The following is a 21316-nucleotide window of genomic DNA, read 5'->3' as shown; positions in this document are numbered from 1 at the left end:
ACAGCAGATGCGACACATCAATCGTACATCATATCATACTTTAAATTTACATATTTTTTTTCTTCTAAAATCTTCAATCCCACATCAACTTTTTATAAACTTCATCAAATGAATATTTATATAAAAATGTATTTTTATTATCACAACCTACATTTAATTATTGAAAGTGATTAAGATTAATATTATTTCAAATATTTTATTACTAATTTAATTTGATCATATCAAATTAGTTAAAGAAATAATTTATATATAAACTACTAGTATTTCATATGCTATAGTAATAAAAATAATATAAAATAATTATAAATAATCACATAAAATAATTCTCGTCGAATTTCGACGGGTTTGACGCTAGTTCGAATTTAGTGTCCAATAATTAGGTGGATCCGTCGTACGGTACGACTATTCTAACTCAAATTTTAATTGAGGTTTAATATGTATAATAATTTAGTATTCAGTAATTATAATTGGGGTGGCCGCACACTCAAAATGAAAATATGATATAAAATGAAATTTACTAATATTTATTGGATTCGACACGTATCAATCAGTTGCTCGCCAGCATCCACATCGTCGAGTCACGATTAAATTTTGGCATACTTTCTGTAGCTCCCCCTATTTTAAGGGGAGTTGGAAATTTGTATTTATATGAAGCGAGTAAAAGTTGTTTTCGGTCGTATGTGGGGAATTTGTTTTTGTTTGGGCCTAAAATATCAAATATTACCTATAAGAGTAGCTAAATTATTCAAAACTTAGGAAAATTATAAAGTGATAGATAGTGGCGTGGGAGTAGGGCTGACAAATCGTGCGGGTCAGATCGTTATCGGGTCGACCTGATATCGATCCGACCTGTTAAGGGAATGTCAGAACCCGACACGAACCCGACATGATTTATCTAAATTTGAATTCGACACGAACCCGATAACACGATTCAAAGCTTGTTGACACGACACGATAGCGACACGATCTGATTACATACTAATAATAATACGAATTTGGAGCTGATCTGATAACAACCTGATCTGATTTGCCCAAGTTCATTCACATCAATAATAATAATAAAAAAATATAAGTAAATATTTAATAAAGGCTAAACTAAAGTGTAGAAAGAAATCATGAATAAAAAATTAAAAAAAATTATTTAATAAAAATTTAATTCTATCGGGTTATCCGAACCCGACACGAAATTATCAGGTCGACCCGATAAGAACCCGAATCTTATCGTACGTGTCACTAACCTGTTAATTTTGTGCGATTTTGTATCGTGCTTTCGTGTCGTGTCGAAAATTATAAGCCTTACGTGGGAGTGGATTAGGCGGGTGGGTTGCATGGCCATTCATGCCTAACGCAGAATCGAATTTTTTATACTAAATTAATGATGTTTCTTCTTGTATTATATTAGATCTATGTCAAGAAAATGATTAGCAAAAGTCAATAGAAACATTGAAGATGCGTATTCACGTGCCCAGATACGATCTATACCACCCTATACGTTCATGATACTTCCTTCATTTCAATAATAATGTTCCAATTTTTTTTAAGGTCTTATTTATAATGTTCTAACTTTTTTTTTTTATCTATTCTCTTTATCTTTCTACTCGTTTATTTTATTTATCGTTTACTTTTTCACTACTCTCTCTATTTCTCTCATCATTTACTATATCTACATTTTCTTAATTTACATGCATCAATTTTTTGGGACGTTAATATTATAACAGATGGAGTAATAATTACTGTTTCATCCATTCCTCAAAATTTACCCAAAAAAAATGACACTAATTTAAATAAAAATTAGTAAAAGATTGATTGATGATGAAATCATATGTAAAAATAATGTTTAAAGGATTGTAATTGTAAAGTTGATGGTGAGGTTATGTACAAAACTAAAAGGTAAGTATATTGGGACAAACTTTTTGGGGACAGATGAAGTATTACATTTATTTATAATAATAAGGTAGTGTTTGATAGGAGCGGTAATGCATGATAGATAAACAATGTGATCTATAACACCCTGTTTGGTATCCCATATTATTAATATGGATAATCCATGATGAATTGATGGTATGGTAATAAATCTCTGTTTCACTGAGAAAATGAATCCTAACAAATTGGATGGATAATTAATCTTCACCCCTGATAAGTGATAACATTCTCTTTCTTCAGTTACCCTTGTCTCTCTTAGGCACTATTGGGCGTCGACGGGGTGAAGGGGAGGTTGTTTTAGTGGGCGATCGTGGATAATTAAATAGTTGGAGGCTTCATTTTTTTATGTTTCTAAGTAGTTATCTTTAAGCATCAATAGCTCATTCATTCTAATTATAAAATAAATTAATAAATACATTAAATTTCAATACTCGAAACATAAATTGCTTATCTATTATTTAATCTCAACAAATCCCATCAAATTACCATAACTAATTATAATTTTATAGCTATTTATTTATTTATTAAATTTCAACATTAACACCTTCATCAGTCATCACAATTACACCAAAGGTGTTCCTTTTTTCTTTTTCTTTTTTAATATTGCATACATATATTTGGAAGACAGACATTCCTTTCAAATGATGTAGATTTCTATTTATTAATTTGTCTGGATTTTAGATGTGAGTCTACGAAAATTACTTCAACTCTATCTAATAAAACCTTATTGTTGTATTTTCAAAAGAAGAAATAAAAGACAAAACCGGCATAACAAAAGCAGTAGCAAAACAATTGCAAATTGTAAGTTTTGTAACACCCCAAATATTTAGATTATTATAGAAGCCAAATTAGTATTTTACATACATTTTCTTTTATATTTATAAAGTCTATTTTTTATTTATTTATAGGCCTTGATATTATAATAAAAAATTCTCGTGATAATCATAATATACGTGTAGATATGTTTTAAGCACATGCTTATATTCTTAAGGGATTAATTTGACTTTTAATTGTCACATGTAGTTAATAATTATAACACAGTGATAATTATGTTTTCTAGTATATATATATATATATATATATATATATAGGTCTTTTGTTCCTTGTATGTTTTAAATATAATTTCCAGCAGCTAAAGGATTTATTTGTTGATAACAATTATTATTAGGATATTTGTATTCAATTTAGGATATTAATTAACACAAACTGCAACTTTTATACATAGAATGTCATTTAAGGTTTTGATCAGACATTTTTTTTTCTCATTTTTTTAATGTGTGAGCTTTTTGTATAAATATATATATATTTGCACTACTTATCTAAAATATGAGCATATTAGTGATATTAATTTAAATTAATTAATAAATAGTAGATTTATTTTATATGCGAGAATGAGTTTTAAATTAATCTAATTAATTAGTTTTGCTTTTGAGGTAACTATTTATTTTACATGCGAGAATTGGATTACAATATGGCAAATGATTACAAGTTTTTTTTTTTTTTTTTTTCCTATTAATATTAGAATTCTTTAAAATCATCGTCCACTTATTTTATGTTCCCTATTCACACTGAAAGTTTTAAGCTTGATATTTTAATTTGTGGTGTTTATCCCAATAAGAGATTTAATCAAAGCAAGAGTTATACTTAGTATAGCTTCCCAAAGACCGTATATATAAATATGGTACAGACATAGACTTGGAGGGATCATATTTACTTTTTTTTTCTTTTTTTTTCTTGTTTGTTTTCACAAAGAGGAGTTTTGTACGGGAATATGTAGGGTACGTCGTTTACGTCAAGTTTTTCCAAAGTAAACTTAAGGTGAGAAATTATATGCTTGTTGTTATATTTATGTATGTTTTTATATGCTCTTATTTCATGTTTGATTATACTTGCTCAGCCATGCAGTAATACATGTTCAGATGTTCAGCCATGTAGAAATACATGTTCAGAATATTAGCCATGTTGAAATACATGTTCAGGGGCTCTCAGTTCGCCAATCAGATTATCAGTATATGTGTATGAGTCGTATGACAATGTGAATTATTTGCATGTTTAAGCGTATGTGAATATGTGCATGGTTCCTCACTGAGTATATTTTCAATATGCTCATCCCTAATATTTTCAGTTTTGCAGTTCTGGAGTCGAGGTGACCATGGAAGTCAAGAATGACTAGAGATAAAGATTTTGCATAGAAAATTTAAGTTGAACTTGTTAAGTTTTAATTTATCATTTTTTTTATGTTATTTCTTTAATTTTGGCAAATTGATTTTTTTATAAATTAGTTTAAATTTTGATAGTCAAGAAGTTTTATTTTATCTATTAGTTTTTAAAATTACAAAGTTTATGAAAATTAGGGCGTTACACAAATAATCTTCTTATGCATACATATTACTCCATCTTTTCATAAACGGTTTTTTGGTGTTCATTCACGAAATACAATATTATTTTAGATTTTAATAAGTATATCATACACGAACCCCTCGCAATAAATTCAATAAAATTTTAAAATTTATACTCCTTCCGTCCCACCTATCTTAAAACATATTTCCTTTTTTAGTTGTCCCACTTATCTTGAAATATTTTCTTATTTAACAAAAAAATTATCATTTATTCATATTTTCCTTTTTTATTGCATTTTTCTTCTACAAATACTACAACCCTCCACTTCAATTTTCACACTAATTTCTTATTCATCTTCTTTATTCTATTTCAATTTATCTTCATTTAATTTTATTGTACTAGAAAAATGGAGAGTGATTGGTAAAATTGGTGAATCACCCCAAAATCTGACCCCATCTCCAAGCAATCCATATTCGTTTGGTGGAGTTTTCTTGGTATTCTCTTGAGAATCAAATGCATTGCCTACGACGGATCTTGAGGGAATTAACTTGAACACTAATTTTGTTCAAGACGATGATGTGGCGAAGATACATGTCAGGCCGACGACGAGGAAACATAGAAGCTGTTACACTCCGATAGAGATGACGCTCATATGCCCATTGTGGGCCGAGGCTACGTTCAACGCCATGAAGAGAGCTGATCAAAATGCTCTCGTGTATTGGAGAGGCATCATCACGAAGTACAATGAGCAACGGCCTCCCAACACCATTCCACATGATGTGAAACAAATTAAATCGTACTTCCAACGCGTCCAAAAGGACCTCAAGGTTTGCGAGACCATCTACGACAAATGCCAAGCAAATTGGAGTTTCGACATGAGCGATTATCAAATCATTGGTCAAGCGCAAAAATTGTATGCCTCCGAACATGGGGTCAATTCAAATATCCCTCATGCTTGGCATGTGCTCTGCGAATCTCAAAAATTTACTTCTATAGACGATGGTGTTCACTCCACCAAACATTCAAAGGGATCAAAGGTCGCTACACGACGACTTCTAGCGAGTCGTGCATCTCAACGAGGCCCCAAAGCCAAAAAGCAGCTAAGAGAGACAAAGAAAAAGGAAAAAAGAATGTAGAGTAAAGTCCCCGAATGAACAAAAAAGAGCAGTCGAGAGACTCAAGACCATGAAGAACATAGTAAAAGTCAAGTTAATATTCTTTCAAATCAAATAGGTCATCGCCGACTTCATTCTCATGGGCAATGATACGTCGTATATAAAATTTATGTTGCTAAATTTAATACTCCCTCCGTCCACGAAATGAGTACCCATTTGGGGGTGGCACAGGTTTTAAGAAATTGATTAAGTGTGTGTGAGTGGAATAAGGGACCCACTTTTATTGTGAGTGGGATGTGTGGGGTACACTTACCAAAAAAGGAAATGGGTACTCATTTGGTGGACGGACCAAAAAGGAAATATGGGTACTCATTTCGTGGATGGAGGGAGTATTTAATTTAATTAAAAAATATATTAAAAATAAGATAAAAAAAATTAAGAGCTCTATAGAGGAAGGCGCTCAAGTTAAAGATGCTCTAAAAGGTAAAAAGTGTATCCCATTTCCAAAAATTTGAGCAAAATTTGGATGCAGAAATATAATCGCTCCCAAGAAAAACTATGCACCAATTTGCATGTTTCATGTAAGTTCGGGCTAATTTTCAAAATGTTATGCAACACAAATCGCATATATTAAAATCGTGACCACTTAGGGCCCATTTGATTTTCAGTATTGGATTAATCAGGATATAAATTATCCTGATAATTTAGTGTGGATTAGTCATGATTTCTAATTTCAGATGGGTGTTTGATATCATTGGTAATTAATCCCAAAAAGTGTTTGGTATCTATTGAAATAAGTTGGATTAACATATCAAATACCTAAATTAGTAGCCTATGGAGGGGATGGAATAATTAGTGTGGTTAATCCCATGGGGGAGGTGGGATAATTAGTGTAGGTTAATCCCACAAAATAAGCTAGGGTCTTGGGATAAACCTGGAGTTGACCATATTAGTAACACATAATATCAAACACTGGATAAATCCATATTAATTTAACTTATCATGCTTTTAAACCCATATCAAACACGCCCTTAGTCAACAATGCAATATATACTAGATACAAAGAATTCTGAAAATAAAAATCTTGAAAACTCTCATACAACCGACACTAAAATACAATTCTTTCCAGAGAGAGAGAGAGGTGATCCAAGATTCTAAGAATGATATTAATACCTCCACCATTAATGCTGATACCAAAGTTTCAAACCACACAAAAACCAGCAATTAGAGGCATAAACCTACTACTTTTACACCATTACTCACGTATTTTCATATTGCTTAAATACTAGGAGTATAATTAGATTGCTCAAAGATCTCAACCACTACTATGTAAGAAAATTAGGAAAAAAAAAACAAGCAACCAAACTCTTTAAAAAAAAACTAAAGAATTAGCAGATAAAACTCCTCCGCAGATTCTGTTTTGTTTCCTAATTGAATCTCACCTCAATGCTACTGAAAATTTGAGCTAGGTGTGTAGATTGAAAGATCCGGCCAATCACCGCCACCGCCGCCGCCGCCGCCCCAACCGCCGCCATCACAACCACCACCTTCACCTTCGCCGCCACCGCCGACCCCACCCTGCAAATTCAAGAATTCATCGCCTTCACCGTCCAAAGCCGGATTCACATTGGGACCAGAACCCGTTTCGTCGAAATGCCCGTTTATCTCCAAGTCCGGACCGTTGGGTCCCAACCCGTCGAGCAAACCGACGTACTGGTCCCCACCTGACCCCAGCAAAGAGCTGAAGCTCAAGCTTTCAAACTGCCCACTGAAATTCTCTTCTCTCAGCGGCAATGTGTCGAACACCTCCCTTGCCTTGTCCCGATCGCTGTTTTTTTCGTCTTTGGAAGCCGACGGCGGCGGGGATGCGGCCACGGCGGGACGTTTGGAGGCAGCGGAATCGGCGGAGGAGGAGGTGGAGGAGCTCCTCTTGGAGTTCTTCCGTGAGCCGCCGCCGACGGGGATATTTCGCAAGGCGCCGCCTTTGGTCCAGTAGCGCTTGCAGCTCCGGCAGAAATGGCGCGGCTGGGAGAGATTGTAGTTGTTGTAGTAGCAGAATTTGGTGTTTGCGGAATCGCAGCGAGGGCATTTCAGCTGCTCCTGATCCGGAAATTGAGGCTGCTGCTGCGCTTGTGCTTGAATCTGTGAATACAGTGACGGATTTTGCATTTTCTGTGGACGAAGATTCGATTTTTTTTTTTTTTTTGCACCAAGCTCCGCGATTTTCTGATTTAGGCTGGTTCTGAGATGATGGGAAATTGAAGATCTGCTATAAGGGTTTCAAGAATTGGGGGTTTTACGTGAAGTGGCGAATAGCCTAGAGAGCGAGTGTGTGTTCTTGCCTTCTTGGATGATTGGGAGAGATGACAAAAAACCTAAGGATATTTTTTGATTTTTTTTTTAGCAGTCACACATAAAAATTTGTAGCAGTCATAAAGAACAAGAAGATCAAAGAAGTCGACCCGTCAGTTTTGCATAAATAGAAACAAAATTTGGAGAAATCATATAGGAGAGAGAGAGAGGTGAAATTTTGATGTATTTCTTGGCACTCTTCCTCTCTTATGGTGGTGATGTGAAAGATCTCTGCGAGTCCGCGTGAGAGAGACGATCCGACATCATGATATATACATACACGATGCACACAACCATGAGGAGAGAGAGAGGGGGAATGAATGGAGGTTTCTTTCTCTCACCTCTCACACACACAGAGCGCACACAGATGAATTGACAATCACTACAGCAGTCTCTCTCAAGTTGGAATTTCTGGCTAAGGCTTGACGTGACATGACTAGCCCCTAGTTAGAGAGGGCTGGTTTATTTGTTAATTATTCATTAGAATAAAACTTAACATTGATTAGATTCTCTGTTGTGGAATGTGCTGTACCAGCATAAATTCTGTTGATTGATTATTTTAGGCCATGGTTTTCCTCTTTTTAAAGATTAATCTACCATTTCAAGTATAAATAAACACTTTTTTTGGGTGACAAAAATACTGTTCAAGTTTTGTATTGAATAAATTTTATTTTAGTACAAAAATCAGGTTTTGATAGACAGACACAATTCAGAAGGTGATTCAAACTTAAGATACTTCACCTAAAGACTCAAGTTAGATGTATACACTCATCACATTCATGTAGTCACAGACACACACTCACGCTGATATATATATATATATATTTTTTGAGATCGAGCTGATATATTCATATAGTCGCAGTGTCATGCTCACGGTTGTAATTTCGGGTCGGATACTTTACCCGCAAATTATGAGTATTCAACTCACAAAATCACCCAAAATGCATATCCTCACATGTCCCAGCTATCATGTGCGGGTACCCGAATACTCGCAGTACAACCCGTTGTGGGTATTCAGCTACCCGCATTTTCTGCAATTTTTTAAAAGTTAATTTTGAGGGTATATTGTTCCGTTGGAGAGTATTTAGTCCCACAATTTGCGAATACCCGCATTACCCGCGAGTATTTTGTCCAGAAGTCTTTAAAATGTAAAACTTTGATGAATTTTTTAATCCAAAATTCTGATTAGATACGTAAATAACAAAACAAATATATTAATATTTTATTGAATCTAATAAATTGGGTGCTCTTAATTCTCAAATTAGTCATAGTTTCACAAATTATACGCATAGCTAATAATTTCACAGAATTAGAAATTCAAAATTAAAATAAAATGAATAATTATAAAAATTAATTAATTAATTAAAAATAAATTCGGATATGCGGGTACCTGATACCCGCAATTTTATGTAAATCCATATCCGCACCCGACCCTTTTTGAAAATTAGGAGGGTATCGGGTTGGGTGAAGGTATACCCGAATTTACACCCCTATCCAAACCTAAATACTACTCCCTCCGTCCACGAAAGAACTTCATATCTTTCATTTTTGGGATGTCCACAAAAGAACTTCCTACATATTTTTGGACTATATCCCACCACTTATAATCTTCTTACTTTTCACTTTTCACTTTTCACAATTCTCAATATTAATTATAACACTTTTTCACCACTCTCAATACACTCAACTACCTTTTATCCACTCTCAATACACTAAACAATATTTTTTCTTAAAACTTGTGCCACTCCCTCCTAGGAAGTTCTTTCATGGACGGAGGGAGTATTAAGAGTTTAACAAATTAAAAAAAAAAAATACACGTTCCATCTTGAAATGTAGAGGGGGAAAAAATTACTCCACCACCCATTCACTAAAAGTGTGGTATAGTTAAGTGTGAGGTTGACAATATAAAAGTATTTATTCGTCTACGAAAAAATTTCTTACTTTGAGACGTTTACAAAAAAAAAATTCTATTATTTTTGGATTATACCCCACTAATTATAAATATTTTATTTATTTTTATTTTTTATTTTTTCACTTTTTCATCTCACAATAGTAAGTAGTACTAATTAAATTATTTTTTCATCATTCTCAATATACTCAACAATCTTTTTTCCACTCTCAATACATTCAATAACCTTTTTCTCAATATATATGTCATGCTCTTCTAAAAAATTCATTCGTGTACAGAGAATATGTATTAAAATAAAAATGTTATATTTATTATGAACGAATTAAAATAATAAAAAGATCATATTTTGTTATCATATGAATATTAATGTAGTAGGGGACAAAATTTTGCCCTTCCAAAAGACGAGATGGACTATCAAAAAATTTGTCTTGTGACATTTTTGTGATATTTGATAAAATGATCCCTTGTTGATCCAGCTCGTTTTTGTCTCATGCTTTATTTACAATGTTTTCTAAAATTTCAAGATTATTTTTATAGATTTTAAATATTATAGTAGTACTATATTCGTTCCATTATAATGACTCATTTCTTTTTTACATGTTTCATTGATAATGATCTATCCAAAAATAGCATTACTTTACACTCTAATACACTTTCTTTTTAATTATCGTGCCAAAAAAAATGAGTCATTATCAATGAGATGGAGCGATGAGTGAAAATTTAAAATACCTCATTCCTTAAATTATACTCCCTCCGTCCACTAAAGAACTTCCTATCTTTTTTTTTGGAATGTCCACAAAAAAAACTTCATATCTATTTTTGGACTATACCCCACCACCTATAATTACTTACTTTTCATTTTTTTTAACAATTCCTAATATTAATTATAACACATTTTCACCACTCTCAATACACTCAACAACTTTTTCTTTACTCTTAATACACTTAATAACCTTTTTTTAAAAAACTCGTGTCACTCCCTCCTAGGAAGTTCTTTCATGGACCAAAGGAATATATGAAAAATGTATTTTATAAATATAAGCTTTATATGCCATATTCTATAAATACCCTTGATGTTGATGATTTGCTTAGTTTTTTTGTGAAAGTCTTACACATTTGATCGATTTGATAGCTATCAGCCTATCAGTCAACGATTTGATAGGGCGGTCAGATAATCAAGCCACCCACCGATCACATGTACTCTTGGAGTGATAACTGTCAAATCAGTCAAATATGTAAGACTTTCACAAAAAACCAAGCAAAGTCATCAATATCAAAGGATAAAATAGGTTCTTCACTTAATTTGGACATAAAATACTTAAGTTTATAAAATATGATATTTTTAACATACAACTTAAAGAATAGAACATTTTTTTTGTTGTTAACACATCAATACTCACAAAACACAAATATCTTTATGTGACTCAGATTCTTAATGTATTAATTGAAGATGAATGTCTTACAAATTAAATTAAATTTGGTTGTCCAATAATTTTTTTATTATATACAAGTATCTTACATATGATCGATAATTATTCATTAGAGGGGTCTTATTATTTATTTTTTTAAAACTTTTTTTTCATATTTGGTGTAATAGTAGCACACGTAACAATAATTAGCATGATATTTAATCATATCTACAAACGGCACTCCAGATGCTGCAACACAGCATAAATCATATAAAAACCTATGCATACAACATATAAATAAAAGTTTGAAATTGAAACATAAACATTAGGTAGTGTGATCGGATTAGTGGAACTATCAATCCAAACAGTTTAAGATTATTTAAATCTAAGGGGTCCAATAGAATAATCTTTTGATATGGCTTAAGGGTTAAGATTATTTAAGTGTAAACGAAGAGACAAGAGGTCAATTTTATGTCAAAAGGTGATCATTTGATCTCAATAAACCTTAACATCTATAATTAGTGGTTCCGCAATAATTTATCCGAGGTTCTTTTCTTCCTTTTAATAATCCAAATATTCTACTCCATCTGTCCCACGAAGCATGACCCAATTTCTTTTTTGAGTTGTCTCACGAAGCTTAACCTGTTTTTAAAAATGATCAAAAACTTACCATTTATTCACTTTTTCACCCACCACACCTAACACACAAAATACCAATTTCTTAATTTTCGTGCCGAAAAGAACTGGGTCATGCCTCGTAGGACGGAGGGAGTAGTTTCCTCAAAAGAACTTAACCCTTCCTTATCTTCTACTTCAATTTCAATTTAAATTTGACATAATCTCAATTATACACAATTTTGCCGTTGAGAATATAATCCAACTAAAAAAAAAAAAAAGATAAATGTATGACGGAAGATAGTCAACAGTGACCCTAGCTCTCTCTCCTTGGTCGACGACCATGTTGTCTGGCGAAGATTCTTAGCTTTGGGAGTTGTCCGATCTTGTTGTGGTGGATCTTCACTGTGCATTCTACTCATATAGCTTCATTAGACACCAAAATGCCCAACATTATGTGCTAGATGGGTGCATTGGCCTCATGGCGCAGACAGCGCCGCCACCGCCAAAAGACGAAATGAGCTTCAACACGGTGGAGACGAACATTATCAGCCTTCACCAGAATTTTAACTTTTTTTTTCTTTCAACTTTACCAAACCCCAATTCCGATTAATGAGCTCCAAAAAATAGGAGTTGGCATTGATTGCCATTAACTTCATCTTACTCGTCTTGCCCATATGTGATACGATGAGATTATTTTAAAGAGCTTCTAAGATGTTTCAATAACTTATAAAATGTAGTTTTTTAAGAGTTTATAAATTGTCAAAGTGTTTGGATTATTGAACTTATGAGCTAGATAGATATTTTTTATTTAGAGAAAAATACTACCTCCGTCCCACTATCCCACTATAAGTGAGACATTTTTTTTCAGCACGGAAATTAAGAAAGGTGTGTTTTGTGTGTAGACGAAAAAGTGTAAAGGTGTTTAAAGGATAAAATTTTTACCCAAAAAGAGTTTCACTTATGATGGAATATCCAAAATAGAAAAAGTCCCACTTATAGTGAGACGGAGGGAGTAAATTGGGATAAATAAACTTATTTTTTGGGAAGCTTATAAACTCTTGAAGCTTATTTTTATAATTTATAAGTTCTTTAGAAATTTATTTTATCAAACACTTAAAAGGAGCTTATAAGCTATGCTAAGCACCCTCTATATCAAACTCCTATCATTAAAATTCCAACAATTTTAGGCTGCTATCAAATTGGCCATAATATTGATGTTAGAAGAAAAACTGAAAATATCAAATGATGTCAATACACAGGGCCTCCCAAAGTACGACATTCAAAACTACACTATGTAGATACAAATAGCACTAAAAAGTTGTGTGATTTTATGATTTTATTTAGGAATGGATGGGGCACAATTAGTCCATATAACAATAAACGAACAATTACATAAGTACATCACAATAACCAATAATAGGGAATTAAGTATTTCCAATGAGATCCCCTATATATAGTGAGATTTTAAATTAATTTGTAAGTGTTGATTTAATGTATTCTATGATTGATATTTATTTGAAGGGGGGAAATTTTTAATTGCGTTCGAATTCTGGAGAGAGTGAAAATATTACTAATTTTTTTAATATTGTTATTCAACACTATATAATGCCTTATTTAAAACTATATATATTTTATTCATTAATTTAACGATCTCACGAAAGCAATCTCACTGAAACCTACCCCACCAACAATATATCTATCTATATCTAAGTATATAATAAATGTCATGCTACTTCAGGAAAAAAAAAAATTATACTTCCTGTAAGCATTATTTGTGGGCGTCACTCTCGTTCAGTCCACGCTAACATTTTTTTTCTTTCTATTTTATACATTTACTTTAAACCTAATATCTCAAAATTTGTTATTGACACATTAATTTGTATAAATTACATAAAAATTAACATTTGATTTGCTAATTTTTTCTATAACTTTAAATAAATAAAAAAACTGAATAATTTATTTTATGTAATTTATAAAATTAATAGCGTTAATAATAAATTCGAAGGTATTAGAATCAAAATGAAAATATAAAATAAACTATGCTATTGTATACTACATGAGGGTGGCATAGCATTCCTCATGAGTTAATTATTAGAGATTTTAGGAGGTGATTGGTATGATGGAATGATGATTCCTACATTCATTTGATTCATGTGCTTGATATATTTTTTTGGTAGGAATCATTATTCCATTTGGAATCACCACTTCTACATATATGGGAATCACCATTCCTTCCACCTATCAACTCATTCCATTCCATTGTTAATCCTTCTAAATTTATGCTATGTCAATTTTTTATGAAACATGCATTATTATTATTATTATTATTATTATTATTATTATTATTATTATTATTATTATTATTATTATTATTATTATTATTATTTACTCAAAATATAAAAAATATTTTTTTGAATAAAAAAATATTTTTAGAAAAAATAAAATATTATCAACCTTTTATAATCAATAGTCCAATATATGGATTGAAATTGATGAAACACATTACACAATCATATACATGGATTGATATTAATAAAATAAAATAATTTCATCTCATTCCTAAACTTTATTTCTAGTTAGCAATTATACGAATTGAATTAAACAAAGAATCACAATTTCATTTCTTTGGTATTCCTTGTGCATACCAAGAACATATAGGATTTATTAAGACTTGTCATTCATTTCCCACCCTCATTTAATTCATACTTCTATTTCATTCCACCCTTATTTCATTCCATACCAATCACCTAACGCAACATTAATCGGAATTGTATTTTTTTACATAATTTTAAAAATATCCAATTCACAACTCCAGCCTCACCTCCAATTTTTTCATAGCTATGTGCGTCGTCTAAAGTATATTTTTCGAAAAAATTTGTCGCTAATTATTAATTATTTAAATAATCAATTTTAACTATGGAATAATTACGTAGCAAAGGTTTATGACAGATATTTCGTCGCTAATTCCGTCGTTAAAATATTTTCGTAGCAAATTCGATGCAAATTCCGTCGTTAATTGTTGAAAATGTAAGTCGTCGTTAGTGTGTCGTTAATTCGTTGTAATTTTATGACAGAATTTGATTCCGTCGTTAATTCCGTCGCAGTTCAATTTTTTTTTTTTTTTTTTTTGTAGTGAGGGTTGTAATTTCATCATTTTAATTTGAAAATTACAAATTAAAATTGAATAACGTTGTGTTATTTATGATAACTAACTAACACATGTATTGAATTGTTTAAAAAAAAACACATATATTGAATTGCATGCATTTCCGAACACACTCGAAATGCTAAAATTCATTATTTTCGTACTATTCTTAGTAATTAAGGCACTTTCACCCGTTTAAGAAAAAATTGCTAGATTTTAGTATGGGTTTTATTTATTCCACTATATCATTAGAGTTGATTTGTATTCATTTTCGAAATGTCTTATTATATTTATTCTATTTTATTTTTGAATAATTTATATTAAATATATAAATTATAATTTTATATTATAATATTACTGCTTTAAATAAGCATGTCAAAAAAAAAAGGCCAAATTTAATGGAACTGAATCTTTTTATTTCTTTTTTGGCCAGCTATTATAATGGTAATCACGCAATTAGTAATTTACAAATATAAAGACCCATGATTTGAGGCTCCGAAGCCGAGCCGAGGTGGTAGCCGACTTGTTACATCTCGATTGTCCATTTTTGCGGGCAGGTAAATGAGTTGATCTTGTGGGTCTATTTAAATGGGCCCAAGCCCTATAACAGATTCATCGTAGTGCGGTATGACTATTTCATGCTACTGCAATACTACATTAATATGGATTTATGTAGTGTTTGATATTATGTGTTACTAATATGGTCAACTCCAGGTTTATCCCAAGACCCTAGCTTATTTTGTGGGATTAACCCACACTAATTATCCCACCTCCCCCATGGAATTAACACACACTAATTATTCCACCCCCTCCATACGCTACTAATTTAGGTATTTGATATGTTAATCCAACCTATTTCAATGGATACCAAACACTTTTTGGGATTAATTACCAATGATATCAAACACTCATCTGAGATTAGAAATCATGACTAATCCACACTAAATTATCAGGATAATTTATATCCTGATTAATCCAATACTGAAAATCAAACGGGCCCTAAGAATTATTTTTTCTTATTCTTTTTTTTTTCTTTTGAATTAAGTGAAACAAAACATGAATTATCTTGTGTGCACCTATGCTATAATAGCTCCTTCAGTGTACATGTCATCAAGTGACGTCATAATGTCGTGGTTTTGAACAGTAAACTTTGACTTGAAATTCTCCTCGGCAGAATCGCCGGAGATACGCGTCTCACCCCTTATGCACCAGACGTCCGGCGTCTCCAAGCTGAACCTCGGCATCGTGCAGCTCATTCCGATCCTCGAACAGCAGCTCGATCTGCTCGAGCGATGACCCAACGCGACGGGACTCCCCACCACGCGCTTCCCGTCCGATCTTCATCGTCGCCGCCTCCACTCCCGCCCTGCCCTGCCATCTCAATTGTATTGTGGGGATCAGATTCTCGCTCATCTTTTCTCCGGCTCTCGCTCTCAAACTTCTCGACAGATCCCCTTTCACCCGCCACAGAAAAGTGGCCGCGGATCTGAGCCTCGCGCTCCCAGCCACCGGACTCCTTCTCCTCCGAGAAGCACCAGCACGATTCCGGCACGTTCCGGCTGCTGTCTGCACGTTTCTGGAAATCGAGAAGGCTATCATCGAGCAGGTCGACTCATCAGCGAGAAGATCGACGCTGAGTGGCTTCCTCCCGCGCAGAGCTCTCTCGAAGCAAGATAGCCCTTTTGAGGCTGAACAGCCGCGACGCGGAGCAGATCCTCGCCCCCGACCTCGAGTGGTCGATTCACATTGTGGTGGCTGCGAGCCTTGGCGGAGGCGCAGAATTAATTGCAGGAGGGAAACGGCTGCAAACGGCGACCGCGGCGACCTCACGCCGCTGATCTTCCGTCAGTCCGATGGCGTCAAACGGCGACAATGGCCCCTCGAGCATTGGTTGGTTCCCGCCGCTGTCTTTGGCTTTCGGTGGACTCAGTTCACCGGGCGACAGAGGTGCGCTCAATCTGCCGGTCGTCTCTACAAATTTTCTCCAAAATACTCCACGTTCCTCCTTCGTTGTAGGAGAGCACTCCGACACCGCTTCTCTGGATCGAAGTTCGGGTGTTGCTGCTCTAACAAACCCTACGATAGCCCCTACGTCTGCTCCGAAGGTGTCGCCTCCTCCTCAGCCGAATGCCTCTTTTGCAGATAAGCTGAAGGCTAGGGATGGCAGTCTGACCGAGCAAGTTTCCAAACCTAGGGACGTCCCTGCTCATGACTATTCAATCCTCCGGCCTGAGTTGGTGGATCTCAAGCGTTGCCTTGTTTTGGACCCTTCTTTCCACCAACGACAAGTCCGGCGTTTCGCCCATGCGGTTCACGGCAGACTGATCCTCCGCAAAGGTGATTCACCTCGGTTTGCAGCGGATCTTCGGGAGGAACTTCAGCAGCTTTGGAAACCGTCTGCCGGTTGGTCGATTCATCCTCTCGGAAAAGGTTTCTTCACTTTTAATTTCACAACCGACGAGGATAAGACAGCGGCTTTCAATAAAATGACTTGGCGTCTACGCTCAGGTATTCTTCATCTCCAGGCCTGGGTGCCGAATTTTGACCCCTACAAAGCGCCTTCTTCCCTGGTTCAGGTATGGATTAGAATCTTTAACTTGCCGCATGAATATTGGCACCCAGAGGTTCTTTCCGGGGTCGCACGAGAAGTGGGAACGCCTATCTTGATTGATGGTCAGTCTGCACAGGCTCATGTGGGTCACTTTGCTAGAATTCTTGTTGAGTTAGATGTTTCGGCTGATATTCCTGAGGCTTTAGATATTAAGTGTGGCGACATTGATTTTACTGTCAAGTTTCGATATGAGAATTTGCCTTCTTACTGCTCCGTTTGCAATGTTGTGGGACATACTGCTAACCAATGCAGAAAGAGTAAAACGACCACGATCGAGAAGGGCTTTACGGAACATCAGGGCCGGGAACGTGGTCAGTTCAAGGTAGATGACCACAGGGTTGACCCTCGTCCCTACACCGGAAATCAGGAATCTCCAGCAAGGGCTGGACAAGCTTTTGCTGAGGTTGGACAGAAACTGAACTCTTCTTCAGATCCTACCTCATCCAATCCCTTTGCTGTGTTGGTTTCTCTAGAGTTGCAAGATGAACAGAGACTTGTTGGTAATGATAACATGGACAAGCCGCCTTCTGATGGAGGCTGAGCTTCAGATGCTTGCATCCCTCAGGACAGTCAGGGTACAAAGGATATGGAACAGCCTGGGCCAGATTACGAAAAGAGCCAAATTGAGATAGTTGAGCAGGAACACGAGAGGACTACTGCACCTCTAGTTGTTCAGCCGCTTGCTGTTATGATTGACAATAACGCTGTGCTAACTTTGACTGGGACGACATGACCCATTTCTCGTACACGAGGGCGTCCAAAAGGGGCTATCACCAAGAAGGGAAGAGTTTCTGATTCTTCTATCAAGCACAGGCTCCGTCGTATCATAATCAATGGCATGTCTTCGGATTTCCAAAACTCAGCACGCAGTGATGATATGCATGGCCCAGGTCTTGACACTTCTTCGCCTGTGGAGTTCCTGAATAAAGTGAAGTATGCTCAGTCTGGAGGACAGATAATGCAAAACTTTGTGATCAACTCCTCTAACTCTACCGATGCAGCCCACTCTATGTCGGTTGTGGCCTCTTCAAAAATGAAGAAAAAATGGGCCGATTTGCTGGACGATGAAGAGGACGAGGTTTTAGACGAGGACGACCCTCTTAAAATGTTCTCTTAGTCTTGGTTTCTTTTTTGGTTACCCGGGGTTTCTTGCGGGTGTTTTTGCTTGTTTCCTTTGTATCTGGTCTCTCTTTTTTACTTTTCTTTTTAATAAAATTTCTATTTCAGCAAGTGAAACAAAACATATTATATAGGTAGTTTCAATTCAATCAATTGCATCACGCTATATGCCAAAGAGTATTAAAAACTATATTGTTATATTCATGGAAGTAAAGAGTCACGTATATTTCGAACTTCTCAAGATTTTCTAATGGTGACATCTACGATATTTATGCTTTTGCTTCGTGAGGTCATTTTATATGATTTTTGTGCTATTATGAGATAATGAATTTTATCTATTTGATAATGGTTATCTTGCTCTTTCCAAAGAGCAAGAAGTTTGTGCTGGCTAAAATATTTTATATATATGTACGAAATTTGTGTGGTGCAATCTGACGATAATGTGTTCACTCTAAAATATTTTCATCGTATCCCCACCACAATATATTTAAATTGAAATCTAACGAAATCTAATTAACAAATACGTACCACATAAAGTGAGGCACCGAACCACGTCCACTAAAAGGTTAAAGATACTCCATTTTAAAATACAAACAAATATAAGTTCTTAAATATGTCACAAGTAAAGAACTTTAACAATTATACAAAATATTAAGGAAGCATTTTAGAAAGCCTAAAATACATATAAGATTTAATACGTTTACGTAAAACTTACCTCATCATTTATTTATTTATTTTTGTTTTAAAAAAAATTATTACACCAAAAGAAATGAAAAACACACTCACACTCTATCCTTCTAGGTGACTCGAACCCCCGGCCTACTAGTTGAAGGAGAAGCGTCTTACCAACAGACTGCGCTTCATCGTCTACTTACCTCATGCATTAACGTTAAATTTTATGAAAATCACATCGGTTAAAAAAAACCTTTACAATTTTATGAAACCTTTTTTTATGAAACCTAGATTAATAAAAACAATATAAGATATTCTATTATTTATAAGTTGAATTGTAACTTGGGATATTCTTAGGACCTTCATAATTGTTATTATTTAAATTAATTTTATTTAATTCACATTTCATTATAAAAATAAGATTAAAGAAATTTTAAGAATAATTATACATTCAATTCTATATCTTATCAATTATAAAAAATAAACACTCCATTAGAAAAAATCAAGAGAAGGCTAAGGCCTCCCATGGCAATAGCGATGACTAAATGTTAGGTAAGGTAGGGTTAACTTTTATGCGCGTATCCATACCATCTAGGAACCTGTATACTCATTATTAGTGTTTTAGCTAAATACGAAAAGTTACATGTTAACAAGTAAAACTATTTATATTTGATAGTGCATATGTAAAATAATTCATTTTTATAAAAATATGTTAAAACTAGTAAATTTTAAGAGAATGGACAAAAAATATTTTTAAATTTAATAAAATTTACATAAAAATTAGAGACACTCTGATATAGTAACTGCTTGAATTCTTTTAGCTCAAAATTAATTAACCGACGACTACTTAATTTGTCGGCCGACAATAAATATTTCAAGTACTCAGTGTCACTAATTTTCACACAAATTTTACCAACTTCAAAGGCTTTCTTTGTCTCTTCACTTAAAATTGGATAAGTTCGAACATATTTTCATAAAAATATGTATTTTTAAATATGCAATATCAAATAAGTAGTTTTAACCGTTAAATTCAAGTACTTTTAAGGTGAGAATTTAAAATACTCACATCTATATAACTTATATTCCGTTTGTTCCAATAGAAAGTATTCATAACTTCTTTCTTCAAACTAAGTATGAATTCAACCTTTTAATATCTAGAATTTATCATTATTATGCGTGGGGGGATGGCTGTGGAATGGATTGGTAACATACTAAGGTATTACTAGTATTGGATAATTATGTGTAGTTGCCTATTGTCATCCATATTCATACAGGGCCAATGTTATTTTGGATAACAAAAATGTTTCTCTAATCACCATGATAAAAAAAGAGCTTTTCTAAATATTATATTTCTAAAAAATCATAAATATCCTTGGTATTTGTAGCCAGAGTAACCTGAATCTAGTGATTCTGTAAAAATGTGGGCATGACCTTCTCTTGAGCTGCTATGTATACGTAGTATTGTATCATAATTTTCCACACAAAATCTTACAAGATACTTTTTAGATTAGTCCACATCATGATGCGTTGAAATTCTTAGATACGCGGGAAGATCAAATGCATATATAAATTTGTTTGACTAAATGAACGACTTAATTTTCATCATCTCGTGGGCCCCATCGATCTTCACCACTAGTGTCTTGACTTAATTTACATCATCTTCTGCTTTCTTTTCTTTTTCTAAAACTAAATAAAATGTTAGAAATCTCTGTTCTGATACAAACGGAGAATCCCATATTAATGACAAGTTTGGACACAAATCATACTCCCTCGCTTCCATTTTAAATGCACTCCTTATTTTCTTTTTCTATTTCTTTTTGTGAAATATATTAAGCTAAAAAAATTAAAGTCTTTTAGATTTATTTCTTTTTTTACTCTATATCACAACACTTAATAATCTAAATAACTGTATCCAAAACTAACAAGACGCTTGTATGGAACAAATGTAGGGGATGTTTACTTTGGTGGATAAGCCTTGATTGATAAAAATAGTAAAGTCAATCCCTTGTTTACTTTCATGAATTGCAACTTTGGGATTTCCCAAGGCCCTTGATTATTTTTATCCTCCAAGCTAGTTTTGCTTGATTCTTATCTCATTAAAAG

At 33.9% G+C, this 21316-nt stretch overlaps 1 protein-coding gene across 1 annotated transcript; it reads right to left on the bottom strand.

Moving 5' to 3' along the window:
- Positions 1-6520: 6520 nt before the first annotated feature.
- LOC131013173 (dof zinc finger protein DOF3.1-like) lies at positions 6521-8193 on the bottom strand. Its single transcript, XM_057941224.1, has one exon. The coding sequence runs from the start codon at positions 7545-7547 to the stop codon at positions 6828-6830; it is 720 nt and encodes a 239-aa protein (XP_057797207.1). The 5' UTR covers positions 7548-8193; the 3' UTR covers positions 6521-6827.
- Between the last annotated feature and the right edge of the window lie 13123 nt (positions 8194-21316).

This window comes from Salvia miltiorrhiza, chromosome 2, assembly GCF_028751815.1.
Source record: "Salvia miltiorrhiza cultivar Shanhuang (shh) chromosome 2, IMPLAD_Smil_shh, whole genome shotgun sequence".
NCBI lineage: Eukaryota > Viridiplantae > Streptophyta > Magnoliopsida > Lamiales > Lamiaceae > Salvia > Salvia miltiorrhiza.
Note: the sequence above shows the minus strand (reverse complement) of the source record. Positions and strands in the feature narration are given on the sequence as shown.